Raw genomic sequence first — 13,078 nt, 5'->3', positions numbered from 1 at the left:
ATAGTAGTTTTGAGTTTTACTTACTGTGGGGTTTTGTTCTTACTTAACATTTCATCCATTAATAAAACGAACATACTCCTTAAATCTGCTTTTTTGTTGTTGTTGTTGTTGTTGAATGGACCCTGGTTTGTAGACTTTGGATATTTTGGATATATCATAACCTATTTCCTCACATTATATATCACATTAAAATCCACCAGTCACCTTCTGCAAATTTTCTTTTTATTTATTTAGTCGTTTATTCAAGAATGAGAGCAAATGCAGCCTCTAGGCATGAAAACTACACTGAGCCACATCTGTTATGATTCATGGAGGCAATCACCACCAACCATGTCATGCCAAAAATAGTGATTAAAATAACCAGAACCCCTTTTGGCAAAACCTTAATATTTGTATATGGAGTTACAGTATGTGTTGTTCTCTTTAATGGGTTCAGCCTTTGGTGTAGTTTTGGATTTTCCCTTTATATATTAATATTTTTCTCTAAAGATCTAAAGTAAAAAAAATATATATATTAAATATCATATATATATATATTATCCACCTACTGGATGATGGGAAAACTGGAGCATATCCCTGCTGCTCTCTTGTTTTTTTGAGTCAGGATTTATGCGGTTGTGCGTGTGGTTTTTGGGCCAGTGTGTGCAGTCACCCCAACACTCCCTGTGGGGGTTTCCTCCTCTAAAATGCCACTTAAAGGTCAGAGGTTGAATCCCAAAGAAAAAGAGGATGACACGAAGAGGAATTTACTAGTGTGGTTTTGATAAACATGACACAGCTGATTCTGTTTGCCCCTGCTGATATCTTGAACGTTATTTTTACTCAACAAAATTGAAATATTTACAGTTTAAAAAAAAAGAAAAAGCAAAAGAATATGAGTTAAGGAGGAGGGATATCGTGTTGCACGGAGGCAACATCAGAGGGAATTTGATGATGTTTTATTTTGAAATGAACAAAACCAGGTGATCACAGCAGAGAAAACAATGTACAATTTCTTACAACATGACAACACTGAGGCCGATTTCCCAAAGATGCGCTCATCAGAACGGACTGAAAACGCAAAGTGGTCAAGTGTGAGCGCAGGACCTGCATATTTACATGATCTATATTCATTATAAAATCACATCTGGTGTTTAAAATGGATATGTTCAACCTCACACACACAATAGCCAAAAAGGAAAGGAAGTTGATACAGTGAAATAAGCAAAAAATAGCAACGTCTAGTTTACAAATTACATAAATAAAACTTTAATTTACAGCAAGTTTAAAGGGGCGGAGCATTTTATTATTTACACGTGCCGTCATCCTGTCTATGCTGCATTAAATCAGTGCAGTCGGTGCCTTTTATTTCCCCCTAACTAAACAGTTTCACAAGGTTTTAAAAAGAAGCTGTGACGAATCATGAATCAACGATATTTGATGATCCACTGTCAACATGGCGTGTGTGTGTGTGTGTGTGTGTGTGTGATGCTTGAAAAAAAGGTGAAGTTCAGTCCAGTGTTCAGTACTGTTTGATGAGCCTTCGTCTCTGCGAGGTCTTCCTCAGCAGGTGTCTGAAGTCGTACGGGTTCTCCTCAGCCCGTCTATCGGTGGAGGGCATTCTGGGAACGGAGCGCATGTCGACACTACAGGGGAGAGAGAGAGAGAGAGAGAGAACAGTGAAATTCAGCAGAAAGAAAGTTTTAAAAAGAAGTAGAACGGGGAAGAGACTGAGGAAGGAGATGAAAAGATTCATGTTCAGGAGAAAGATTTCATATTGTTTATCATCTTCTGGGGTCATTCATCATGTGCGTGGGCCTGTCTGAGGCACTGGCCAGACACAGAGAGAAAACAGATGAAATTCAGACTTGGATTTGTTACTCTCTTCTTTCTTTTGACCGAGTGGAAAGTGAAATGTAAGTGTGGCCCTTTTTCTTGTGGAGCAGAAAGCTAATCTTTCAATGACGAAATGCAGATCCTCACAGGTTCATGATTACCATTCTCAAGTACAGTTGATAACCAGCTCAATTAATTACCAATAACGCACCACGAATGTGTTTCACTTACAGTCTTTAATTTGATGAATCTTCAACAATTTTCTTCTTAATAATCAACTTAACAGCAGGTGAAAATCTTGTCTTTGTTGCCCCCTAGTGGTTGAACTTCTCACCTCGCTGCAGTGATGTAGCAGTGTACCCCACGGTGCGTCAGTGCACTGTGACATCACTGATGGGTGTGGTTAGTTCCTCTTCTAGATTATTTTCACCTAAACTTTAGTTTCACTCTTGACCAGTTTCACAAAAATAGAACCTTGAATAGTCGATGCTCCATTTTATGTGAAACTAGAATCACCTCCTTGTTATTGTCTGCCTCCGCCACTCAGACTAGTTCCAGGTTACATCCCTGTTTATCCAGAATCATGTCAAAATATTAACAATTTGTGTGAAATTTTGTCATAATTGCTGTGAAGTCTTGAGTTTTTGGCTAAAAAAGAACCCATTCAGTTCGTCCTTGAGTCTGAGTGAATGTTTGTGTTCTGTCTAGGCGTTACTGAGATATCATGTCCACGAGAATGGGACAGACAACCGGAACACAAATATGCCTCTGACTGTCGCCGGCGGCGAGTCATAAAAATCGTTACATCATTGCTCTGACTGGACGATCCAGGACGATGATGTACCTGTCGTCGGCGGGGGGTTTGGGACGCTCTGGATCCGTGACGGCCCTCTCTCTGGTCTGTCTACCGGCAGCAGCTGGTCTCTGGTCGCCAGACTGCCTCCGATCCATGGACCTTCTCCTGCCCATGGACCGCCTCCTGTCTGAAGACCGCCTCCTGTCCGAGGACCGCCTCCTCTCCAAAGAGCCCCTCCTCTCGGGCATGCTCCTCTGTCGTGACGGCTCCTCTGTGGGCATGGAGGGTTCGGACATGCTGGTGGACAGGCCCCCGTAGTACTGGTCGTCTACGTCCAGCAGCTTCCCTGGACTGAAGCACAAACAGAGAGGATGGATGGATGTCGGGGGAGGGGGGGGCACATGTTCAATCTCTAACAACTTTTGTAAGAGTTCATCCACGGTCAGGCCTGTATCCAGCTGTGTGTTTGAAGTCCCTCGTGCTCTCTGCAGCAGGTAGCTTTTGTTTTTAATATTTACAGGTCTTGCAGCAGCAGCAGCTAGAAAACCCTCAACTTCCACCTCATAGTTTACAGCCAGTACATTTTCCCCAAGTGACAGAAATCTTTTTAGTTGATTTAACCTCCTCAAAAGGATGGATCGCACTGATATTGAAAACTATCATTTCATTAAGAGGATAAGGGCTCTTTTGGACTCATGTATTCATATCAATGTCGTGACAGGACTTAATTCTCAGACACTTCGTTTGTGCAGTTCCTCTACTTGACAATTAACGTACCAACAGTGTGGTGACACGTCCCGGAGGACAGGAAGAAAAGAGGATAAATGTCAAACCCTCAGTCTGCAAGCATCTGCCCACCAGACTGTATAAATCGTCCATCCGCTCCAGGGGAGCTGTTACGAAGCCGAACCTGCGCTCTGACCTCCATATGAAAAAGAGTGAGAAAAAAATAAATCATTTCCACGTGGAGATCAATGAGTCTCACACATTCTGACATGGTGAGAAATGCTATTGGAAATCAGAGTCTTTTACAAGTGCAGTGCTGCAGCGTCAGAGGCGTCAACGCCGTCCCGTAAACTGATGACCTCGCGGCAGCACTGGGATGAGTGTGAGGCCTGACCTGACCTCAGACACACACTCATCCCGCTGATGAATCATGATGAATGTGCCACTCTGAGCATTTCTCCTTGATTGTAATTATCGCCCCGTTCTCTGGGGCACCGGCTGAATTATGTCACTGACACAGTGATGACATTGGCTCGAATAACAGACTTTTTATCAGCTGTTTTATACACAGAGCTGGATCAATACCGGATCAGAGGTTACTTCTCAATCAGTGCAGCCACTGGCGACATTTGCAGCCACGGCTATAAGGTTGGCAAAGCCGGTCGGTCCATCACCTCTGGTCCGGACTGAAACCTCTTAACGATCAGATGGATCGCGTCTTAACTGTGGAACGAGCTCCTGCTCATTTAAATCAGGGCTTCAAACATCACTTCCTGCTGCAGCTCGCCGATAAATCACATACGTGACATCTTTTTAATCTTGTTCATTTCTTTGTTGTTATTATCTTTTATCATGATGGTGCTATATAAATAAAACACAATGGTTTCCAGAGGATGAATCCGACTGGCTTTGACTCTTCCTCTAGTGTCAGATATTAACGTCCTTGTAGAGAATTTAATTATAATGAGTAACAGTAAGAAGTCCTATTGCTAAAAGAGTAAACTATGATGATTAGAATGTAAAATGGATGATACATCGAGGGCAATTCGGGGTTCAGGACACTTCGATATGTGGACTGGAGGGAGCCGGGAATTAAACCCCCGACCTTCTGATTAGTGGACGACACGCTCTATCTGCTGGGCCACAGCTGTTGTGGACCGTACTGTAGTATGTCATATATATTCGGGACACAGCTTTAATCATGTTTCTGTATTTTTCATTTTTGTAATCTGCTGTCGTCCATTATTTCTCCCCCCGTCTGTTTAACGGCCGGTTCAGTCACCCAGGGAACCCGGTTCAGCCCCGACTCAGTGGCTGAAACAGGGTCGGTTCTGCAGGCGGGTTCCCCCCCGGTTCACTGCCCGTGCTAACTACCCATTTCTTCCCCTGTTTATTTCCATCCAACTGCTGTAGCTGCCACTGGAAACATAAAAGAGCATCGCTTCCTTTCGTCAGAACGACTTTAACTCGCTGCGCTTTGAATGGCAAATATAAACGGCTTCATGAGCTGAATCACTACTGTAACAAAACAGACGTGTAATGATCATCACTTCTGATACCGCCACTAAAATTTTCGATATCTGTGGCACAGGCAAACCGCTGTTTCCCCCCCTGTTTCTCCTTCTGTATGTCTTCACTCCCATTTACTGTCATTACCTCCGTCTTCTCTGTGGTTCTCGCTCCTTTTACCACCCGCGATTCCCCCATCTCCCGTCCTCCTCCTCCGCTGTCAGCTTCAGCCACAGATGCTATCTTTCCCGCTGACCTTCTCATCCTTAATGATGCATGTAAACTGCTCCTGTCCATCGCTGGCCTTATTTATCTGCTAACAAATTATTACCCTTGATGTTTGGAGCAGTGTTGGACTGTGTGTGTGTGTCAAGGTGTGTGTGTGTGTGTGTGTCTCCTCAGACTGCTGTGATGAAGTACCCTGGCCCCTGGTTGTTCAGCCAACCCTATCGGTCTATCTTCACCCCCTCACTCTGGGCGGGATTCTCACCTTGTGGCCTATACGGCTCATACATATGCATGAATACAACACATCCACACACACTTTCAAGTCACTTTTTTCTTCTTTAAAGGATCTGAGCTGCAGGTAAATTTAGCAATATGTGCGAAACATCGTTTTAAAACTGTGTAAATCATACAATCCCTCACAGAACACCACCATACAAAGCATTAAATTTCATTGGGCATATTCAGCGAATGTATCCGAGGTGAAAGATGAGGCTAATTAATTTCGCAGAGGATGTGTGTAATGCTGCACGTTGTTAAGTTTGCACCCCCGACATTGTCCTTATGTTGGCACCGTCCTGCAGTCATTACTCTGGAGCGGCAGGCAGCGGGCCAGCCCCGTTAAAAAAGTCGTGACAGGTTGTTAAAATTAGGTTGGAATAAGGAGCGGAGACTTACCCCTCTTTCCTGGGCTTGCGTTTGTCGTCCTGGACGGAGCGCTGAGTGCACAGACACGGGGGGAGAGGTTACTACAGGTCAAACAAACACTATACCAATCAATCTCTGTGTTCAGGTGAAGAACAAAAGGTGGTTTTAGAACAGAGGTTCCCTCTTGTAACCCCCATGTTGGGAACCACCGTTTAAAAAGATGCTAAAATCTTAAATATCATTACCTTTTAAATATTTTAAATCAATTTCTCTCCAATAGATGTGATCAATTTGATAAGAAAGGAATCAAGTTCTTTTCGATCACGTTTTTCAAACTACTTTAAGTTCTTTTGGCGTCGCACAATTATTGCTTTTCTAAAAAGTTTGCCAGGGCTCACTATTCATTGATTAAATTATTGATTAGATACGTCACAATATATGCCTTGGTCATCTAAACAGAAATGGCGGCAGCATTATAAACAAACCTCGAGAGCTGCGAAGAGAGCTACTGTTCGCTGAAATTATGGGACATTTCAAGTAATCACATTTGGAGAACAATGAATAAAAAGAAACTGCCTTTAGAAAATTACTTGTCAAAAATAATGAAGGAACTCCAGAGAACACTTTTCCAGACTACTTTATTTCTTGCTTTTGAACCATACTGTACTGTACTGTACGCAGTAAAGTGGACTACAGGAAGAGAGAGAAATTGCCAATCAATAGTGCATTGTGAAAGCCAATAGGTGGGCGGAGGGGGGGAGGGGAGAGGGGGGGCAGTTACAGTGTCACAAGTATCTGAAATCATTCACCATCTCACTCACATGAATCAGGGTGTAATAGGTGGAGTCCTCTGGCGTGTTCAGGGTCTTCGGCTGCTGGGTCCTGCGGGGGGTCCTCGACAATCTCTTGTCAGCTGAAAAGCAACGGCGACGGTTGAAAACAACGGACAGCTTCAACTTGCATTGTCTTATTTCCTACATTTCCCAGAATGCCTTTCGAGAGGTGTGAAAATGCATGTCAATTAAAGGTGGACATCTGTATGAAGATTTAGCAGATATGTGATATGATCGCAGGGGGGTTGATGATATATTGTTGTATTGTCTAATTCAGATGTTTGTTTGAACTAATAATACTAATAATAGTATTATAATAATAATAACTAATAATAATACTACGTTTTATTACCCCAGTAAGGGACATTTTTAGGAAGTTGCGACACATAGTCGGCGCCTTTTAACCCTTTGGCCGTCAGGATGCACAAGGGCTGATTTTTCCTAAATTTTCATGAAATGTTTTGTCCCTTTTCAGCTTTGAGATGAAACAAACAAGTCGTCGTCTTCTTAGTTCAAAATTACTTTCTGTTTGGTTCAAACCCTCCGTCCATCGCGCCTCATGCTCTAAGTGAGGGTGGTGATGATGTCAGCAGAAACCTGAGCGCCTAAATAAGACGACGTGACGGTTGACACACCCGCATCCAACAGCAGGTCAGTGTTTTTCCATCTTGCTGAAGGAGCCAGCTTGTTGCGGTCATTTGTGCGGCTGCCCATCACGAGCAGATGGCGGGAGAGTCGGTGGAATCGATGCACACGGCCGAATGGATTACTAAAGCGATTGCTGAGCGTGATCAAACGCCACGCTACACTCTGACTTTGTTGTGCTTATTGCGCGACCCTCCATACGTACGGCAGCTTAACCCTGAGGCCTTTGGCTGATTTGAATTTTCCAACAGAGATTATGTGAAACAACCTTTGACACAAAGAGACCTATAACTATGTAATAGCCCATGTTCACCTATTGAACATAAAGCAGGAGGCGTGTGTTTGTGACCGGCTTGACTTCTTCTTTTCTTTTTTTTTTTTTTTACATGCATGACGTCTTCCATTTGTCATGAGCTGATATACTGCAATTATAAACATATTACAATGACCTTTGCTTGTTGCTCATTATTAATCAGCGTTCACGCCAGGGTGAAGAACACGTGGCGAAAACCATCCATCACGTGCAGAAGCTCTCAGGTAAAGGAGATGAAAAGTTTCTGATATCATTGAACGAGTGTTTCTAAAAGGTCATTCTGTGTTGCTCAAACAAAGTAAAGCCAATTTCACGCACCCTCTTTTTTTTTTTTTTTTTTTTTAAATTCCTGCCACAATTGCCGGAAACGCTCGCTCGCGGTAACGTGATTAACATTTGATGACCTTTCCCATGAAGAACATTGTGACTGGCGTTCCTCCAGTTTCATTGTCTGTGTCACAAATGATTCTTATGAAGTTTTATTACGTCAATTAAATTCATGAGGACGGCTTCGTCCTATCGATGGAGAAATGACCTAGTGGGGCTGAAAAGCATCACTTTACAGGGAGTTGCTGTAGCCCTCGGAAATAACACAGAAAATTCATTCTGCTTTGCTTCAGGCAACGTGCTGCGCTCAAAAACAGCCTGTAAAGGGCAAACATGTCTGTGTTTATTTGTGTGTGTGTGTGTGTGTTTGTGTGTAAAAATGTTCATACTTCATACATACACTTAATTTGTCATTAAAACAATATGAGGGGGAAATCCAAACAACGCTAGCTGTTTCCCCTCTGTTTTCAAGTCTTTATGCTAAGCTAAGCTAAGCTAAGCTAACCGCATGCTGGCTCAAGCTTCGTGTCTAAATCTGGGCAAGAAAGTGAATACGCCTATTTCCCAAAAACCTTGAACGATTGAACACCACATAACGTGTGTGTGTGTGTGTTAACTAGGTAGGATCATGTTCAGAGTAAATAAGCGATTAATAGTTTATAGTGCGACTAATTAAAAGATGAAATGTCACAATAATTATCAGAATTCGACAAGATTCAAGAGACACTTTAATCCTACGCTCTAGATTCTGCAATAAAACTTAAGAAAAAATCCACAACAGATCAAATGGATTACAGAATAATCAGGATGCCGTCCAAGAAACTCATTGATCTTATTACATAATTACTTCATTATTTCATCAAGACACCCGAACCTGCGACGGCGGTGACATTTCAGCTGCCATCTCTGATTTCGCAGAGACAGTGAACTTTCAATTTGCACCCCCGCCACAAAAGCAATTACACCTATCACCTGCGCAGATGAAAATTTTTTTTTAATATTTGATGACACATCAGGTAGAGACGGCGCTTCCTGTTTTGGCACTTGACTTTCCCAGGTTTCCTGACCTAATCAAGACGCACTCGAGAGAGAGAGAGAGAGAGAGAGAGAGAGAGAGAGAGAGAGAGAGAGAGAGAGACAGAGAGAGAGAGAGACAGAGAGAGAGAGACAGAGAGAGAGAGAGACAGAGAGAGAGAGAGAGAGAGAGAGAGAGAGAGAGAGAGAGAGAGAGAGAGAGAGAGAGAGAGAGAGAGAGAGAAGGACGCCTTCCTTTCCCCAGATCCTGGATATTTACAATCAAAGTTTGAACGTTTCCCTTTCTTTCTTAGTGCGGCACGAAATGAAACAAAAAAAAACAAAAATACAGAACCAAAACTGCACATTAACCTCAGGTTCATCCGAGCCCACACTCTGCATTGCATGTATCACCTTTTTATCATCTGTTTTTTCCCCCCACACACACACACACACACACACACACACACACACACACACACACACACACAAACAGTGAGTCCGTCTCGCTTATCTTACTTGATTGTTGATTCTGGGAAGCGAAGCCATTCATTGCTTTCCCCCTCACAAACATGCCGTTGTTCGCCGGGTTTGATTGATGGGCCTGGATGATCTCATTCAGCTTGTGCTGCAAGGCGACGAAGTCCTGAGAAGTCTGCGCGATCTGTCGAAAGAGATTAAACAGAAATAATATACAAGCAGGAAAAAATTATAAGTTGGGGAGGTGACTGGGGAGTAAAGTGGCGTGACCTGTTTTGAGAAGCTCTCTAGTTGCTGAGCTTCATTCTGTGCCGTTTCCTTGTTGGCCTTCAGGTTCTTCCTGTCCTTGTACCCTCTGAAGTTACTCTGGATCTTCACTGCAGCCTGTTCCTCCTCCAGTCTTTCTTTCTCAGCGTCAGTCTCCTCTTTATGTTCAATCTCCACATCAGTAACATCCAGGACCTCCTCCTCTTCTTCTTCTTCTTCTTCCCGCTCCTCTTTACTTCCCCCCTCTGCATCGTTGGCGGCCTCTTCCGTCGCTTTCTTCTGAGCTTCCTTCTCTGCTTTCAGCTTCTTTCGGTCCCGGTGGCCCCTGAAGTTACTCTGAAGGACGGTAGCAGCTTTCTCCTCGTCCAGTCCGTCCACGTTCTCGGCAGATGCGTCCTGCTGAGACTCTGGCGCTGATTCTTCTGTGTGCATCACTTGCTCTTCCTCTTTTGGAGGTCCTGGTGTAACCTCCATCTTCTTCTTCTTCTTCGGGATCTTTCCTTCCTCCTCCAGACGTTTGCGCTCCTTGTGGCCGCGGAAGTTACTCTGAAGCACCACCGCTGCTTTGGCCTCGTCTGCGTCCTCTGACTTGGCGTCGCTATGAGAAACTTCTTGGTCTTCACTGCAGATTTCCTCTGCCGGTGTCGAAGCTTCGGGAAGTTCTTCCTCCGTGGTCGCCGCGGCTGCTTCTTCTTCTTCACCTGTCGAGCTTTTTCCTTTCTGCTTCTTCGCTGGGATTTTGCCTTCTTCTTGCAGCCTCTTCCTCTCTTTGTGACCTCTGAAATTACTCTGGATCACAGTGGCTGCCTTGGTTTCCTCCTCTAAGTTGACAGCCTCTTCCCCTGCAGCATTTTCCTGTCCATTTCCCCCCGTCTTGACCTCTTCCTGCTCCTCTTTTCCAGCATCTGCTGCTGGTGCGTCCGAAATCACCGCTTCGTCCGCCACCTCTGTATGTTCGTCATCTTCTGGCACCTGTGTGTGATCGCTGTCATCATTTTCCTCGGCTTCATATGTACTTTCTTCATCCTCTTCATTCTCCTCTGTCTTTGCCTCTTCTTCTTCCTTACCCGTAGGCTCTTCCCCGCCTACTTCCTGTTCCTCTTCCTCCACTATGTTTGGTGGCAGCTCTAGCTCGGCCCCGGCCATCGTCTTTTTCCTCTCCTTGAACTTTTTCCTCTCTTTGAATCCCCTGTAGTTGCTCTGGAGAACCACGGCGGCTTTAGTTTCGTCCTCCTCGTCCTTTGCTTCTTTAAGGGCTTTCTCTGCTTTCTCTTTCTCTTTGGCTTCCCTAAAAAAGAAAATAGGTACATCTTTGTCAATCAAACAATTCAACATCTTTTTTTTTCCCAGGGGTTTATTGTTTGGATTTTCCCTCACCGTTTTCTTTTGAAGCTCTTCCTTTCCTTGTGGCCTCTGTAGCGAGCCTGAATCTTGGTCGCAGCCTTGTTCTTTTCGTCCACCAACTCCTTGTATTTCTTTTTCGCTAGGTAGCCCCTGCAAACTGAAGAGGGAGACAAGCAAAACATAAACCAGCAGAACTCACACCAAGCTCGGATCGTGTAGGACGACTGTTCTCACCGGCCTGAAACTTGGTGATGAAGGCCTCAAACTTCGCTTTGATTTTGTCTTCGGCGACCCTCTTCCGAGCTTTATGACCTCTGTAAGCTGGAGATTAAAGCGTGAATTAGCGCGGCCGCTTCGTGACTCATTCATATTCCGGGACGCTGACAGAGTGTGCGGATTACTAACCCGACTGCAGCACCAGAGCGCTCTGTTCTCGCTCTCTCAGTATCCGCCGGTAGCGCTTGGCTCCCAGCCAGCCGCGAACGCATGCCTGGAGCAGGATGATGCGTTGCGTTGCCTGCTGCACCATCAGGTTCAGGTGTTCAACGTGGTAGTACTTCAGGAAAACCTGACAGCCAAGACAAAACACTTTATCGATCCCAGCATCAATGAAGTCATCATTTCAGTGTGTTGGAGTCATGTTCTCCCCCTCCTAGCAACAGCATTATAATTCGCCTGTACAATCACGCCAAGCTGAAATGGGTTTTATCTTGACCCCAGTGTCTCGTTTAAAGGAGCACTCCACTGATTTCACACCACGCCTCCTGCTCATTATACCAGGCTGCTGCACAAGATACCGTGACGGGGAATACCAACTACCAACGCCACTTCAAACTGAACGAGCAAACGCTACTCACCTTAGTCTTCCCCATTGCCCAGTTCTCCAGCTTGGCTTTCTCCAGTATTGCAGCACACGTCTCTGGAGTCCCAGCCGGCTCCTCGTGAGCAGGGAACGCCAAGATGTAGTACCTGCAACAATCAGTGTCATCAGCTGGACACGTCACACACTGACTTTAATCAGCTGTTTCCTTCCTTTTTAAAATTGGAGTGAGAACCCGCTGACCTCTTTATGAAGTTGGCAAACAGGATGCGGTGAGAGTAACCCTGCCGCCTGATCTTGGCGGTCTCCAGAACGCCGGTGTAACGCAGCTGAACCAGAACCTTCTCCCGGTCGAACTTGCTGGCCTGGCGATCGTTGTTGGGTTTGATGCAGCGCACAAAGTGAGGCTGCCCTGCCACCATCTTGGACAGCAGGTCCATCAGAGAGTACTAGAGAGAGCACGAGAGCAGCGAGGGAATAAAGAAAACTGATGCACTGACACGTGAGCAATTTAAAAAAAGAGAATAAAGTCTTACTCTGAAGTAAGAGGCCACCGTCTGTGTTCTCATGTTGGTGGTTTCTCTTGGGTGGTAGGGCGTGTCTCCCTGTTCGCCCGGCTGCAAAAACATTAAACGTGTCAAAAACCAATATAATTCATACTGTACTGCCTGGTTTCACTACTCTCTACACTACTAATGCTTTTATTTTACAACTTTATGGGATAAATGGGAGCATTTTGATAACAGTGCACATAGGCCAACAGAGTAGTTGAGGATAAGGGAGCAAAATAAAGACACTGTGTCAGCTGCAGCCCACCTGCAGATGATTCACATCTTTAAAAATCATAATGGAGGACATGTTTCCATTACAATTCTCAATGCACTTTCATCATGTTGTTTTGTTTTGTTTTTTTTTTTAAATCACCAATCACCGTTTTCGTTTGTACTGTGTCATCGAGAGGCACATGAAGCGAGATTTTTTTTTCAGGCTTGAGCTTTAACTCCAGAGAAGGCTGCAAAAGAGATGCATAAAATAAAAATAAAAAAGTGCCAAATCAAGAGCACGGTCTGCATAAATACAACCTGTCTGAAGCTATAGTCGTACATTATTTCATAATCAAACACAAGTTATACGATTAAAAACTGCTAGAATTAATCAGGCGTTCACAGTATTTGCAACACAGACAAATACATCGACATGAACATCGTCAATTACACACACAAATGTATTAACCTGCTTCCGGCATATATTTGGTAACAATTTAACAAGCTCTAAATCTAATTCTCAGCACAAATACACTGGAGGGAGGGAGGGAG

General features: G+C 44.3%; 1 protein-coding gene across 3 annotated transcripts in view; it reads right to left on the bottom strand.

Annotated features, from left to right (window-relative positions):
• Positions 1–916: 916 nt before the first annotated feature.
• Positions 917–13,078, bottom strand: part of myo3a (myosin IIIA) — a 52,172-nt gene continuing 40,010 nt past the window's right edge. For all 3 annotated transcript variants that reach the window (XM_056365117.1, XM_056365114.1, XM_056365116.1), the window contains 12 exons: positions 12,299–12,379; positions 12,006–12,211; positions 11,800–11,911; positions 11,348–11,510; positions 11,177–11,263; positions 10,976–11,099; positions 9,602–10,886; positions 9,371–9,515; positions 6,541–6,632; positions 5,750–5,790; positions 2,660–2,962; positions 917–1,625 (listed from right to left, as the gene is read on the bottom strand). In XM_056365117.1, the coding sequence (XP_056221092.1) occupies positions 1,502–1,625; positions 2,660–2,962; positions 5,750–5,790; positions 6,541–6,632; positions 9,371–9,515; positions 9,602–10,886; positions 10,976–11,099; positions 11,177–11,263; positions 11,348–11,510; positions 11,800–11,911; positions 12,006–12,211; positions 12,299–12,379 (2,763 nt within the window). In that variant the 3' untranslated portion in view covers positions 917–1,501. The remainder of the gene's footprint in view (positions 1,626–2,659; positions 2,963–5,749; positions 5,791–6,540; positions 6,633–9,370; positions 9,516–9,601; positions 10,887–10,975; positions 11,100–11,176; positions 11,264–11,347; positions 11,511–11,799; positions 11,912–12,005; positions 12,212–12,298; positions 12,380–13,078) is intronic.

The sequence above is a fragment of the Seriola aureovittata genome, chromosome 20 (assembly GCF_021018895.1).
Source record: "Seriola aureovittata isolate HTS-2021-v1 ecotype China chromosome 20, ASM2101889v1, whole genome shotgun sequence".
Taxonomy (NCBI): domain Eukaryota; kingdom Metazoa; phylum Chordata; class Actinopteri; order Carangiformes; family Carangidae; genus Seriola; species Seriola aureovittata.
This window is presented reverse-complemented; position numbering and strand designations above follow the sequence as displayed.